The sequence below is a fragment of the Catharus ustulatus genome, chromosome 4, assembly GCF_009819885.2.
Source record: "Catharus ustulatus isolate bCatUst1 chromosome 4, bCatUst1.pri.v2, whole genome shotgun sequence".
In the NCBI taxonomy this organism is placed as follows: domain Eukaryota; kingdom Metazoa; phylum Chordata; class Aves; order Passeriformes; family Turdidae; genus Catharus; species Catharus ustulatus.
The window spans coordinates 62,886,837-62,900,091 of record NC_046224.1 but is presented as its reverse complement, the minus strand read 5'-3'; the positions used below and the strand labels follow the sequence as shown (position 1 = coordinate 62,900,091).

The following is a 13,255-nucleotide window of genomic DNA, read 5'->3' as shown; positions in this document are numbered from 1 at the left end:
CCACACCCATTTATGTGTAAGGGAATAAAAGACATGTAAATGAAAACATGAAACTTGTTGCCTTTATTCCTAAGGAACTGGCTTCTGTTTCTTTTCTACAAGTGCTATAATTAGCTGTTAAATTTTGTTGACAATTTCTGTTTGTCTAAATATTTTTCTCCACTGCCCTGCATTTGAGAAGGTTGTAAGGACTCAGAAGGAGAAAATGTTTTCTAAAAAGTTATTTCCCATTCTAGCTTTCAGTCAGATTTATTAGCTATTAAATGACCCTTTCTTAGCCCTATAGTCTGTAAAAAAATACTTCACTTTTTTCTCATGCACCAAATGAGTAGGTATTGATGGATTTTTTTGGTGGACAGTATAAGGGGAAAAGAGGAAATATATGGGGATTGTACATTTGTCTTGTCTTTTCATTGCCCAATAAATTTGTACTGTGTAAGATTGCCTCTTGGTTCATATCAAATTTGGAAGTCTAACTCACTTTTTCCTCCATGGTCCCTTTGTGAGCTATTTCTGTATACAATGAAAACCCTGATAAATCTCTGTGATATCTCTTTATAAATGCACCACTATCACTTAAAACTTTCTTAGTATTTCTTTTTTCCTCTCCCACTTCCCAAATACTTTCTGCACCCTCAAGACCAACCCTGTTGCTTGTTACTCTGGACTGTATCATGATTTTGTTTCGGATCTAATTGTAAATATAACTTTTTGTTTACAGCATGCATTTGGCATCTTATCTACCTCATATCCACTTTTCCTTTATTTTTATTAATGTTTATTTTCCTCTCCTTTAAAAATTCTGCCATGATTACTGTTGCAACTTTCCAGACCTTTATTCCATCTCTCTCTGTTAAATAGGCTAGAAACAGCTTTTTGCCTCTGTTTCAGGGTTTGCTGTTGTCTTTTTTTCATCATTAATCACTCAATTTATAGTATTTGTTACCATAAAATCAACTTTTTACCTATCTTGGCATTGCTTGCTCTTCTTCTATGATTTTTTTTTTTAATTAGGGAGGATTTTAATGTGGCACAATATTAATTTCCTTAAAATTTTATATCTTTATTCTCAAAACTCTTTGGGTTTATGATACACAGAGTTTTGAGGGCATTGTCAGTTAAAGGAATACAAACTATCATGTTTATCAGTCTCTCTTTGTCCACTTGTTATTTTTTTCATCTTTTGCAAGGATTGCAGAGTCCTGTAGAGGAGTTAGAGTTTGAAATATTCCCTGTATTCTGTTTTGGATGTACTTAGCAAAGTGGCTTATTTTTTCATGTAATTTCAGAAATAACTTTGTATGACTGTAGGACTTTGATTGGGAGGGTCAGTGCTAATCTTTGGAAGAAAAAAGGGTTTTTCAGTAACATCTTTGGACTATTGTAACAATGCTCCTTATGCTCATTTGTGGACTCATACAGTAAGTAGTTGGGGTTTGTTCCTCCATATCCCAATTCCTACCTAAATAGTCTGTTGATAATATGGTATCATACAATGTGCTGGAGAAGAATTTGCTCTTCAAAGGACTCTTCTCCTATTTCTATTGCCTTCATTGTTCAGCTTTCAGTGGGAGTCTGTGCTTGCATTTCTCTCAAGAAGGTAGTAAACCATTATTTTCAGTTTTACTTTCTTCTTGTTTTTCTACTGTTTTAAAGAAACATTAGTGACCAATGTTTGTAGAGACACATTAAAAGAAAATTTTGTGTAATCTTGAGGAAAGACACAACTCAGCAGCACTGAGTAGAAAGAAATCTCTGCCATTAGATGAGTTTATTTTTAATATGCTTGCAAAGTCTGGGAAAGGAATAGTTCACTGCATACAGACCTTAACCATGTCTGACTTCAGAAGTAGATTGTAGTAGTTTATAACCACAGGCATTATAATTTGAGGGTTACTATTTTCTGAAAAACCACTAACATTGCAGTCTGTGGTTGCATTTCCTAGATAAAGTTTAGTGCTGCCACCTGATCCTTGTGAGGAAACAAAAGAATTTTCCTATAAAATTCCAAAGCAACATATGGCTTGCTTTATTTTTTAAATACTGTCTGGAGTTCTCTGGTGTATCAAGTACACTGTTTTTTCTTTCTGTCTTCCTAGAGATTTATGTGTTGTGATTGTGTGGTTGTCATTTCTAATACATGGTCAACTGTGATTTGTCAATTGAGTATTTGAATAGCTGTATTTTATTTTTGATTTGGTATTCCTAATCTTTTGACTGGTGTCATGTCAAGCCCTTGTCTAGAGAGTCATGTAAAGAAGCCAACTTTGTGACTATAATTTGGTACTCCAGCCACTGATCAAATAAGTAAAAAAAAAATAAAGGGAGGAGGGAGAAGAACTGCACCTCAAGTGCCGTTTTGTGGAGTGTTCTGCCTTACCTTTTTACAGAAACTGTGAATTTCCATTTTCTTGAGTCTATTAAAATAGCACTAAGAGGCTCAAATAACTCTCTATCCTTTATCATTAAGGATGAAATAACAGCCAACTTTTACCTTTGCAACCAAAATCTAAGTTCAGATAGAATCTGAAGGTAGCTTTAGCATAAGAGGAAAGAGCAAAGAGATAAAAGAAAAGTAAACTCATGTTGAGAGAATGTACCTGCAGCTAAGGCTTTGTGCAGCAGTAATAAGTAATATCTCCTTTTAAATACCTTTATATTAGTTGATAATTTACTCTAATGTCAGAAATGGAGCGGAGACAGACTGACTGTGCACTTAGTGGAAGACTGTATAAAAGAAGTGAGGGTTCTTGCCACGGAAGGGAAAACTAGATCAAAAGTATGACTGAGTTGACTAAGGAACTATTGTGCAGTGTTTGCTCTTTGAAGACTTCTGTGTGAAAGGGATGAAAGAGTTTTCTTTCCATGAACTGATATCTCAGCAAAGCTGTCTTCTGCTAGTCTTGAGTGTCATTGTTTGACAGGGCTCTGTGTTTGCCCGTTTCGAACTGCAGGTATGGGACAGTGCAAACCAAGTCAGCCAGTTCAGGAGCATTGTCAGAGCTTGTAGGGCCTCTGACAGTTTTTAAGACATAGCCTGTGAAGAAAGCTGTGTGTTTTGTAGAACTGTTCCATTTCTCCTGAATCCAGTGAACAAGGTAATGTTTCAACTAAGATGAGAAACAGTGATTCAGATCTCAGAGAAACGGATCCATATGATTCATCCTAGGGTATGGGGGGTGAACAATCACAGAAAAACCCCAACAAATCAAAAGTGTTGTGGACAACTGCCAGCAGCTGGAATGAAGCCCACTGAAGCAGGAGTCTTTTTGTGCAGTCACATTAGATGGTTCGGTCTGGTGGCTGCAGGATGTGTCTGGTGACAGTAACTGTTGAGATGATTTTCAGGTGGTGACAGGGGGTGATCAGTGTCTGAAACAGAACTCTCTATAAATTGGGAAGATATATCAGCACTTAGTTTGGTTAACTGGAATCTGGTGGATAAATCATAGAATCACTTAGGTTGGAAAAGACCCTGAACGTCCTTGAGTCCCTCTGTTAACCTCACACTGCCAAGGCCACCACTAATCCATGTCCCAAGTGCTATACCTACACATTTTTAATTACATCAAGGGATGGTGATTTAACCACAGCCCTGGGCACTTGTGCCAATACCAGTGGAAATGAAGAAGAATTATTTCCAATTTTACTTCTTCTGTTTTAATGTCAGTGTAATAAACTAGTATTTTGTAGGGATATTGCTAGTGGTTTCTGTTTGCTTGCATTTTATTAACAGATTTGTAGAATTTAATTGTGTTTTTATTTGGACTATGTAGTGTTTCAAGTATCATATCAAGGATACTTAGCTAGCATACTTTAATTGCTGGGATTTTATGGGTGTAAAATTTTCTACATATTAAGATATAGCATCTTATCAGTTCTGTAATTTGCTTTGAAGAGTTTAATGGGATAGATTGTGGGATTTTATTCTGTTCTAAAACAAGAAAGTACTTTGAGACCTTTTGACAAATTAAACTGACATGAGAATATAATTATAAGAACAGCATATTTCTGTAACGTGTAATTTTCAGCTACTTTTTCTGTTAGTCTTGCCAGAGTTCTGTAGTGAAAAAGACCTTTTTCTCAGGATTTTTCTTTGGCAAACTGAATTAAAATAGAAAAAAATCATAATCACTTTTCACAACTATGATTTTCATGTGCACTGCATTCAGAAGAGTGGGGACTGCATAGTTGCACATTTTGGAATTGGGATTTTAGACTTTCTGCTGTAAAAATAGCAAAAGTGTAGTTTTGCAGAAACTATTTAATTTTGGCTGAAATAGAGCAAACAACTAAAGGTAAGAAATAGAGCTTTCTTCTTCAGTTGAATAACTTCCACTGAAGGGCCTTAACTAAAAAAAAAAAAAAAAGAGTTTAATCCAACTGAGTGGATTATTCATTTTGTACACTAATAGCATATAGTAAAATACCACTCTTAAATATACAGATGAATTATGCAGCTTCATAAATATCTTCTACTTCCAAAACCTTAGAGCTCCACCTGTCCTCCAGCCAACCTTCCCCACTCCCCCAAATCCAAGTTGTAAATACGTAACATAAAATGTCTGTATTGCTCTGCAGTCAAGCAAACCTGTAAACAAATCTGTGGGTAATGCAGTGTTATGTCTAACCAGTGAAGAGTAATAAGGAATCCATTCATATTTACCTTTGATTTTCTAAAAGTTTTGATTTTAAAAAAAACCCAAAACATAAATCATGTATGTGAATAAATACACTGGGAGTCATGTTGTGTTCCTGTTTGAACCACTGAGGTTTTTTTCCATTATTTCCTGCTGAATTCTTCAGATGCACTGCTAGTGTTTTTTTCTTTCAATTTGGAAAATTTAGAACAAAGGCATTGGAATTGCCAGTTTCTTCCTGATTTCTGAGGCACTCTCTACCTTCCTGATGATCTCCCTGAAAAATTATTTCAGATCATGTGATTACTTTTACTGAGGGTTTTTTTGCTTGTTTGTTTGGTTTTTGGGTTTGGTTTTGTTTGTTTGTTTGTTTGTTTGGGTTTTTTTTGCTTTCTGAGAATGTTACATTTTCAGGATTTATTGGAATCTGACAAATCTTTTCATTTTGTTCTCCTGAATCTTGGAACAGAACACTTGGATTAATAATGTCATTATTTATTCCATGAGTGGTTTTGGGAAACTGGGACTTCAGTTTTGGGACAGTGACTTTAGCCCAGCAATTTGTTTCCTTAACCAAATACTGCAGGTGATAGAGATGTTTTAACAAGTGGTTCCTGGCTTTCTCTACTGTGATGAATTTGATGTAGGGTAATGCTAATTTAGGGGGATGGGTGAGTGAGTATCTTGTGCTGCTTTTTACTGCTCTGTACCAAATGTCCCTGACAATTCCCAAAGTTTGGAAGCAAATTAATGATTTTGACAAGTTTTTAAGTAAGTTTATAAAAAAGCTTTGATAATTTATACCACAGTTTAGAAACCGACTTTGGTGCTGTGGGAATGGCTCAAAACTGCATCGGGGAGGTTCAGACTGAACCTCTTTAAAAGAGGGTGGTCAGACACTGGGAGAGGCTTCCAGAAAGGTGGTCAATGCCCTAAGACTGTCAGTGTTTCAGAGGCTTTTGGGGAATCCCTTAAAATGTGCTTTAATTCTTGGGCAGCCCTGAAGGGCTCAGGCAGCTGGAGCAGATGATCTTGGAGGTCTCTTCCAGCTGAAGTGGTCTGGCCTGATAACAGCACTGGTAAATCCCTGCCATCCCTGCTCCTGATGGAAAGTAAAACCTGAGTTACTTTATTATTTTCTGCTCTCAGGGGACATTGTATTTCTATTAACACAGCTTTAAAGTGATTATTACTTTCTTTATTTCTCTCTTATTTGCCATTTAGTACTGAATTTATTGATTTTTATAAAGATACTGCATACATTTAGGATAACTATTACTGAGAAAAGAGCGTGGAGGCAATAAAAATTTAGTAGGAGGGGAAGGGATGACCTTTTATCACATTTGTGACTTTTTTTTTTCGTATACACTCACATGCTTTTCTTTTGGAAAGGAAATTGTCAAGGAAGCATTAATGGAGGAGCAGAAACGAAGTGAAAAGGCAATCGAAGAAGCAGTCAAAAGGACAAGAGAGGAACTGATGGAATATATTAAAGAGCAGAAGAGGGTGAGTTACCAGTGGATAATGGGTTTCATCATGAAGTGAGAAGTTCGTAAAGTTTGCTACACCTCAGACCTCTCTTAAAGTGCACAGGGAAACAGGATCAGGAGTTAGGTGTTCAGATCTTTCACTCACTTTTTCAAACAATTTATTATTGTGATGCATTTCTTCATTTATATTTGTAGACTTTTAAGTCCATCACAAGCTGAAAAGCAACATTAATAGTCCAGTTAAAATTTATAGCATTTCTTATTACATAAAGTAACATAAATTAGAGGCATAAACACAATCTGTCGATTTAAATTGTGATCTGAGCTCAGATCATAGAAAACATTTCAGTATAAATAGCAGGTGCTATTTTACATTCACAGATGAACTTTATTGTGCAGTTTGTATGCACACAAAGGCCATTAATTTTTTCCTCTCAACCCATATTATTTGAGAACATGAAAATGTATTGGTGTTCTCTTAAGCATGATTTATAGTCAGTGCATTGGTCTTGTTATGAAATGTTGCAATGTTCTGAAAGTTGTTTTCAGTTGTTCTGTTAATGCTATATCCTGGCAGTTTAATGCTTGTGTATAAACAGTAAAATGTAGCTCAAGGGACTTTGATTTGCTTTTGGTAGGAGAAGGAAAAAAATAACACACTTTTCCTCTTTGAAGCTCTTTATAAAAACATAAGCAAAAAATATTTTAAAAAAATCTCTTTCATATGGCAGTAGCAGCCTGAGATCAAATTTCAGTATTCTCAATAAACAAAATCACTCAGCTTGAATCTAATGGGGAATGTTGTCTTGAGAAGGAAGTAAAAATAAGGAGTTTGGCCTCTGCTTCTATATTCCTTGCTTTTATGGGTTAAATAATAGTATGGGAAATAGGATTTACCTTCAGAAGTTTCACCCTACTACTATCTAAGATTGCAGTTGGGTGAACTCCTTCCATTATGCTGTGTATGGAGACATTTCCTTTTTAGCAGGATTTGTTTGATTTGGAAAGACAGTTTAAACAGAATCCAGTGCAAAACATGATCCATAAGGATGTCTGAGCATATCTGAAGTCAGTTGTTTATGAAGGGTAGGCTGTGGGAAGGTGAAAGTAGGTCTACTATTAAAATAACTTCTCATAACTTCTCATAAGTGTCATAAATAAACGGGTCAATAAGGCCTCCAGTGCAGATATATACAAAAATATCACCTTCAAAGAAACAAAATCTTCTTTGGTTTATCCAGTAGGAGCACAAATTCCTTTCATTTCATACAACATATTCAAATATTCCAACCAAACTTTTTCTCTTTTTGATCAGTTGACATATATCCATTAATTAAAAAAAAAAAAAAAAACATGCATAAGGAGAACTAGATTTTTCTGGTATAAGATTTATAAAGACTGCCTGTTTTCAAGTTGGAAGTGAAAGACTTGTTTAACTCCAAATCATGTAGCATAATAGCTTTTATATGATTACATAAGAGGCAGAGGAAATGGTCAAAGCTCATACACCTGTAAGTGTAATAAATATACTTTATGGACTGTGTTAAAAAGCAGCAATTTATATAAGGAATTCCTAGAAAGAACTCGGGGAAAATGCCTTGTCTAGGATTCAGAGAGTTTTGGGGGTTTTTTTTGAGTGACAGGGGCATTCCAGGTACAAACTTGCAAAGGTAGTGGACACTCTGTGTCATCATTGTTTCAAAAATCTGTTTGTAGAACCCTTCAAACAATGTGCACAGCAGTAATTTCTGCTTGGTTAGTAGTGGATTTTTTTTAATTAGTAGAAAGTTACTTAACAAAAAGCAACAATATCATCATGCTAAAGTGCTGACAAGAATAAATATAACTTCCTCTGTATTGAAGCCAAAAAAAGTCACCAAAACTAGGAGAGAATTTGTTGGCATGTCTATCTACCTTGAAAAAAAGAACACTAAAGCTAAAAATCTGTGATGGAAACAGGTATTTTCACAAAATAAATGAAGATGTGGCATGCATTGCAATTATGTCATATGAAGCCAGGTTTTTACGGATATATAGCACTATATTGGCAGCAGTTCTAATGATATACTGCAGTCTTAGTTTTATTTTCTCTGTTCTATATTAAATTAAGATTTTTATACTCAAACAATGTGATTTATTTAAAATTTTGTAATACCTTGAAGAGTCAATTCAAATTCCCAGGCTTCAACTAATACCAGAATTGTTTTCCCCAGTGAAGGTCCATCCACATTATGTCCACAAAGTTCTGTTTATTAATTACCTGGAGGTACATTTGACTGTGCAGTCTTGCTTTGCCTGCATTTGCGATAAATATGAGGAAGGCAAAACAAACCAGTGTTTCACCTTGTTGCTGGTGGGGAAGGAAATGAGGGGACAGAAGTGAAGGGTAGCACACAGATACAAAGGCACTAAAGTAGGGCTAAATGGCAAGCCACTGTTTTCACTTCTGTCACACAAATCAGCGTTATTTTTGGTTTGGATTCACTGCATATCATGTGCCATAGAGCCTTGCCTGAGACACAGATGTAGAGGAAAGCAAAATCTTTCCTTTTCGTTAGAATTATGTAAAGACTGAGGAAGCACTTGTCCTTGAGCACCCAAAGTCCATCTGTTCTGATGTAAGCTCAAGATTCACAAACCTATTTTTCATTATTGTCTTTTGTTGCCTGATGTTCACCATCCTGTAACCTCTGGCCCTGCACTATGGTTTCTGGAAGCACCCAGCTCTGTGATGAGCCCAAGCACATTAATTGCCCCAAGATGCACTAATTAACACATTGCAGCCCCTGAGGCAATGCCTGTGTTTGTTAGTGCCGGGAAGTGTTTGCCAGCTTTTTGAATTACAGTAATTTCACGATTATAAGCCGCACCATTTTGACTAAAATTTTGGTCCGAACCCGAAGTGCGGCTTATAATCAGGTGCGGCTTATGATCATGAAATTACTGTAATTGTTTAAAAATTCTACTGTTTGTTTTTATACTGAATGTTTGTGAAATTATTCCCTTCTACGAGGTGGAACAACTCTGGGGGTTTTTAAGGGTTAATAGTTGTTTTTTTTTGCTCAAACATCTTGCTGATGTGGAAGAATATATGTACATGTCTGTGCACAGGCTCTCACATGTAGGTGTATACATCCACGTTTGTGTTGGTACCTGGGGAGCAGTGCAAGGAGTAGAGCATAATGTCCTGTAAACCCTGGCTTAGGATTAGAGTTCCCAAACCCTGATCCCTGGGCTACAAAACAGAGGAAATGCAGTGCCCTTCACTGACCTGCCCAACTCCATTGCTGCTGTAATATTTTTGACTAAAATCTGATTAATGGGTGCATGTTGTTCTGTTTGGAGTATAAAGACATGCTCCAGTTTTTATGGACTTCAGGTGGGGCTTTGGCCCGTTTACCAGTTTGCTTGAGTTGGTTGATGTTGAATTAAGTGGATATAAACAAAGCTTTTTCCCAAAGTGCAGTTTGTGAGAGTTTCAAGGAACTTTCACATTTGTTGTTTCCTCCTGAATGTGATGTGGTCCAATGGTTGACTGAAATTTTGGAGGTGTGTTGTAAGCATTCCAGATATGTGAACAAAGGAGAAGTGTGATCATTCCCTGTGTAAAGTGGGCTCCAGATCACAGTTTTTCCCTCATTCTTTGCTTGCACTTTGTCTCCTCTCACTGGTACAAGATGTGAAGAAAAGGAGATGCTGCCTGCACCTGGTGGTCCATAAAGATGAAGAGTGAAAGACGGGAATTGCTTTAAGGTAGTAAGGTGAATTTTCAGAATCCACTGGCCTGAGAGAAGCCAAACCAGCTGACTTAAGGAAGTAATGCTTCTTTTCTGAACTGAAAATAAGCTTGAAAATAAATAGAAAAATAACAGATAAGCAATATCTGAATAAAATAATGTCAGCATTGCAGTATATTAATCTCTTTGCTTCTTAATCTTATTATGAGGCTGTGTGTTGACCTTTTCTTTGCATTCATAATATGGACCTATAGATGTTGTGTAGCTCCTGCTGTTCTATGAGGACAATTTCTGAAATACATTTACATTTTATATGACTGGCTGAGATTTTTTTTAATTAATTTGCAGATAGGAAGTAAAAGAACCAAACAAACTTAATAAAAATAGTTTTTTAATAACTGAATGAAAATATTGAAAGTTATGTACTGCTGACTTCAGCAAGTATGTCTGTTTGTCATGAAATATCTATACAGACCAGAATGTCACCCAGAAAATTCTGGTGGAGTTTTACATTTCCAGGTGTCTCATAAAAATTCTGATTGATCACTGCTGTACTTCAAACTAAGATCTGTATCCAATTATTAGTTGTTAGAAAGATCAGCAAATTATTTGCTCTGCTTCTTATTTTTTCACAATTGGACAGTGTTCTCTCTTCTTGACCATAATCTGCAAATGTTAAAAACTTTCAACAAAACCTTTTGTTAAAAACTAAGCTTTCTCAATTCTGAAATCACACAAATGTTAGGAAGTCTTGTTGAATAGAGGTTTACAAAAGTGTTCTGTTGTAATATTCAGTTATTTTGCCTGTGCTGTAACTTGCAACATGTGGCAAGTTGTTTATAAATGCCATAGTTCAGTAATTTACTGTCTATTCATTCCAATTGAATGCTTAAAAATATTAATTCAATATGTTTTATTTATTTATTATGTATTTACAGCAGAAAAACCCCCAGTGATCTAGTGTATTATTGTACCTATTATTTGTGTACCTTTTAATTTTTCTGACCATTAGCTGTACAGAGATAAAAATTAATTCTTGAAGTTGGTATACAAAAGCGAGAGTAAGTCACAAGAGGAGAAGTTTTTTTACCAAATAAATCTTGTGCTGAACAGGTTATTAAAAGAACTTTTCTAAATTACAAAGATTCACTTCATGAGGTGAGTACCTATCCAACAAGCAAATTTTAATTTTTCCTATTTACATTGACATTCATCTCCCCTCAGGAAAATCTACTGCTTGTTTTCTGACAGCAAAGCTGAGGATATTAATCAGTCACCTTTTGTCTCTTAATTGTACACAGTTCTCGTTGGCTTTAAAGGGCATATTTTGGCCTGTCAGGGAAAAACTGCTAGGGCTTGAGCAATCACAGGAATGACAGATTTGTTTTTAATGCAGCCCCTGTTTCCCTGAAGGTCAGACACTTGTCATAAATGCACTCCCATCCTGATTTAAGGGTCGGATGCTGAGAGAAGAGGTGTCACCATCATAACAAAACTCACTGTACTACTGTGTGTTCCCACATGACTTGTGCAGCTGTGCCTCATAACCTTTAGAAGAAAACAGAACTAAACATTTCTCTGACTAATACTTACCAAAATACTGCAGAATTGAGAATAGACAAAGAGATACTTTGGGGGGTTTTATATTTAATAGATAATGTTTTTCTGCTGTTACAGAAACTAAGGGCCTATTTCCACCACAGTATTTATATTTAAGAATCACTAGCAAGCTGGTATAAGCCATGTCTGTCTCACAGGAAAGGGAAAAAAAAGCCAACAAATTTCTCTTCTCATTTTGCATAGAGGAATTACCCCTTTAGTTTGGTAATAATACAGGTGCTTTTGGAAAACAGAATTCCAAGCCCATCCCAGGAATGTATGAATTGTGCCAGGACAGGCAGCTTGGCTCTTTGCCATGTAACCAGAAGAACCAGAGTTATTTTTCTCTTTTCTGAAAAAGACTTGTAATATTTGAAAAATACTGTTTTATACTTTATAGAAAGTCAGCTTATTCCAAACAAGAGCAAGTCATACCTTTTCCCACTTTCAGTAGGATTATTCTGCAACAAATATTTACCATTTGAAGGGGGAATTGTGCATTTCATTCTGTGCATGGATGCAGTGTAGTCACAATGCTTTTTAAGGGAAGAAAAATAGTGATCAATTGTATCCAAGAGAGCAGGACATATCTGACATAATCTGACAGTAAATCAGATTAAAACAACTAATTTGCTCCATGGTTATTCTTGTTTTTCAAGGTTATTTCTAATAATAGACTCTATTTATAGAGTGCATTTTCTATGTTTATTTTGTCTGAAGGAAACAAGCAGACCTTTGTTTTCACCTTTTGAGTAGGTTTCTAACTGGTAGACTGACTTTTGGGGTTGGTGATGGTACAAAATCCCATTTCAGGGGGTTTTTAGGTGGTATGTGCTATGTTTTATGATCAAATATATTAATACAGATCTGGTTTATCATGAATGCACTTTTAGAACTTCTTGGGGATTTTATGTTTGATTTTGTAGTTTAGCAGCAAAGCCTGTGTAAATCTATCTTGAAAGCACCTTTCCCAATACAGATCTTTTATAAAATTGCTATAGCCCCTGTTATCTATGAAGATTTTTTTCTTAAAATGGAAAATATTTTCTGTGCAAGTTCCTCATTCTTTGATATTTTAAGAGAAGGTTTTATGATGGAAACTATTATCTTACATTTAGTTATTTAAGGTAAAGACTGAAAAAGAATGTGTGAATCTCAAGTTTAATTATATTTGTTGAGGAGAGGCTGCTGCAAATTCCTTTGAGTTTTCAAATTGTCTGAGCAATTGTCTGGAATTCTCTCCTGAAATCTGTCCTTATGAGAAGATATGTACACCTCTACATATTTACTCTGTTATTCATCCATCAGAACCATCACAGAAAATGGTCCATTTTCTTAAGTTTTTCTTAAACAAATTTGACTAAATGTTCTCCTTTTACATATCAAGGATTGCTGTTGAAATAAAATTTTAGTTCTTTAAAATATTTGCATAAATATCTTGGTTATCATATAGGTCACATAGTCTTTATAACGACATTGCAATTTACAACTCTTTTTGTAGTAAGAATTAGATCAAATGAATGAGGAAGATCAGTACAGAGAGAGAAGTAAGATGTCTGTCTGGTGGCTGAAACTGGCTATGATTGTAAAAAAGATTTTTAAAACAATATTTTTACCAGAAAACACCTTCAAACATCAGTTTAATTGGAAATAACTTTGGCTTATTGACCTGTCTTATCAGACAGAAAAAACAGTGTGTTTTTTCTTGCTATTGATCTTTAATTTTCTACTTTCAAAGGTGACTTTATTATTGTAGACAAATCTTTCTATGTAATTGGTGTTTCTGCCA

At 35.4% G+C, this 13,255-nt stretch overlaps 1 protein-coding gene across 2 annotated transcripts in view; it reads left to right on the top strand.

The window, feature by feature from the left end:
• The window catches only part of CCDC91 (coiled-coil domain containing 91), a 113,271-nt gene that overhangs the window by 81,856 nt on the left and 18,160 nt on the right, over window positions 1–13,255 (top strand). For both annotated transcript variants that reach the window (XM_033058594.2, XM_033058595.2), the window contains exon 12: window positions 6,033–6,146. In XM_033058594.2, coding sequence (XP_032914485.1) covers window positions 6,033–6,146 — 114 coding nt within the window. The remainder of the gene's footprint in view (window positions 1–6,032; window positions 6,147–13,255) is intronic.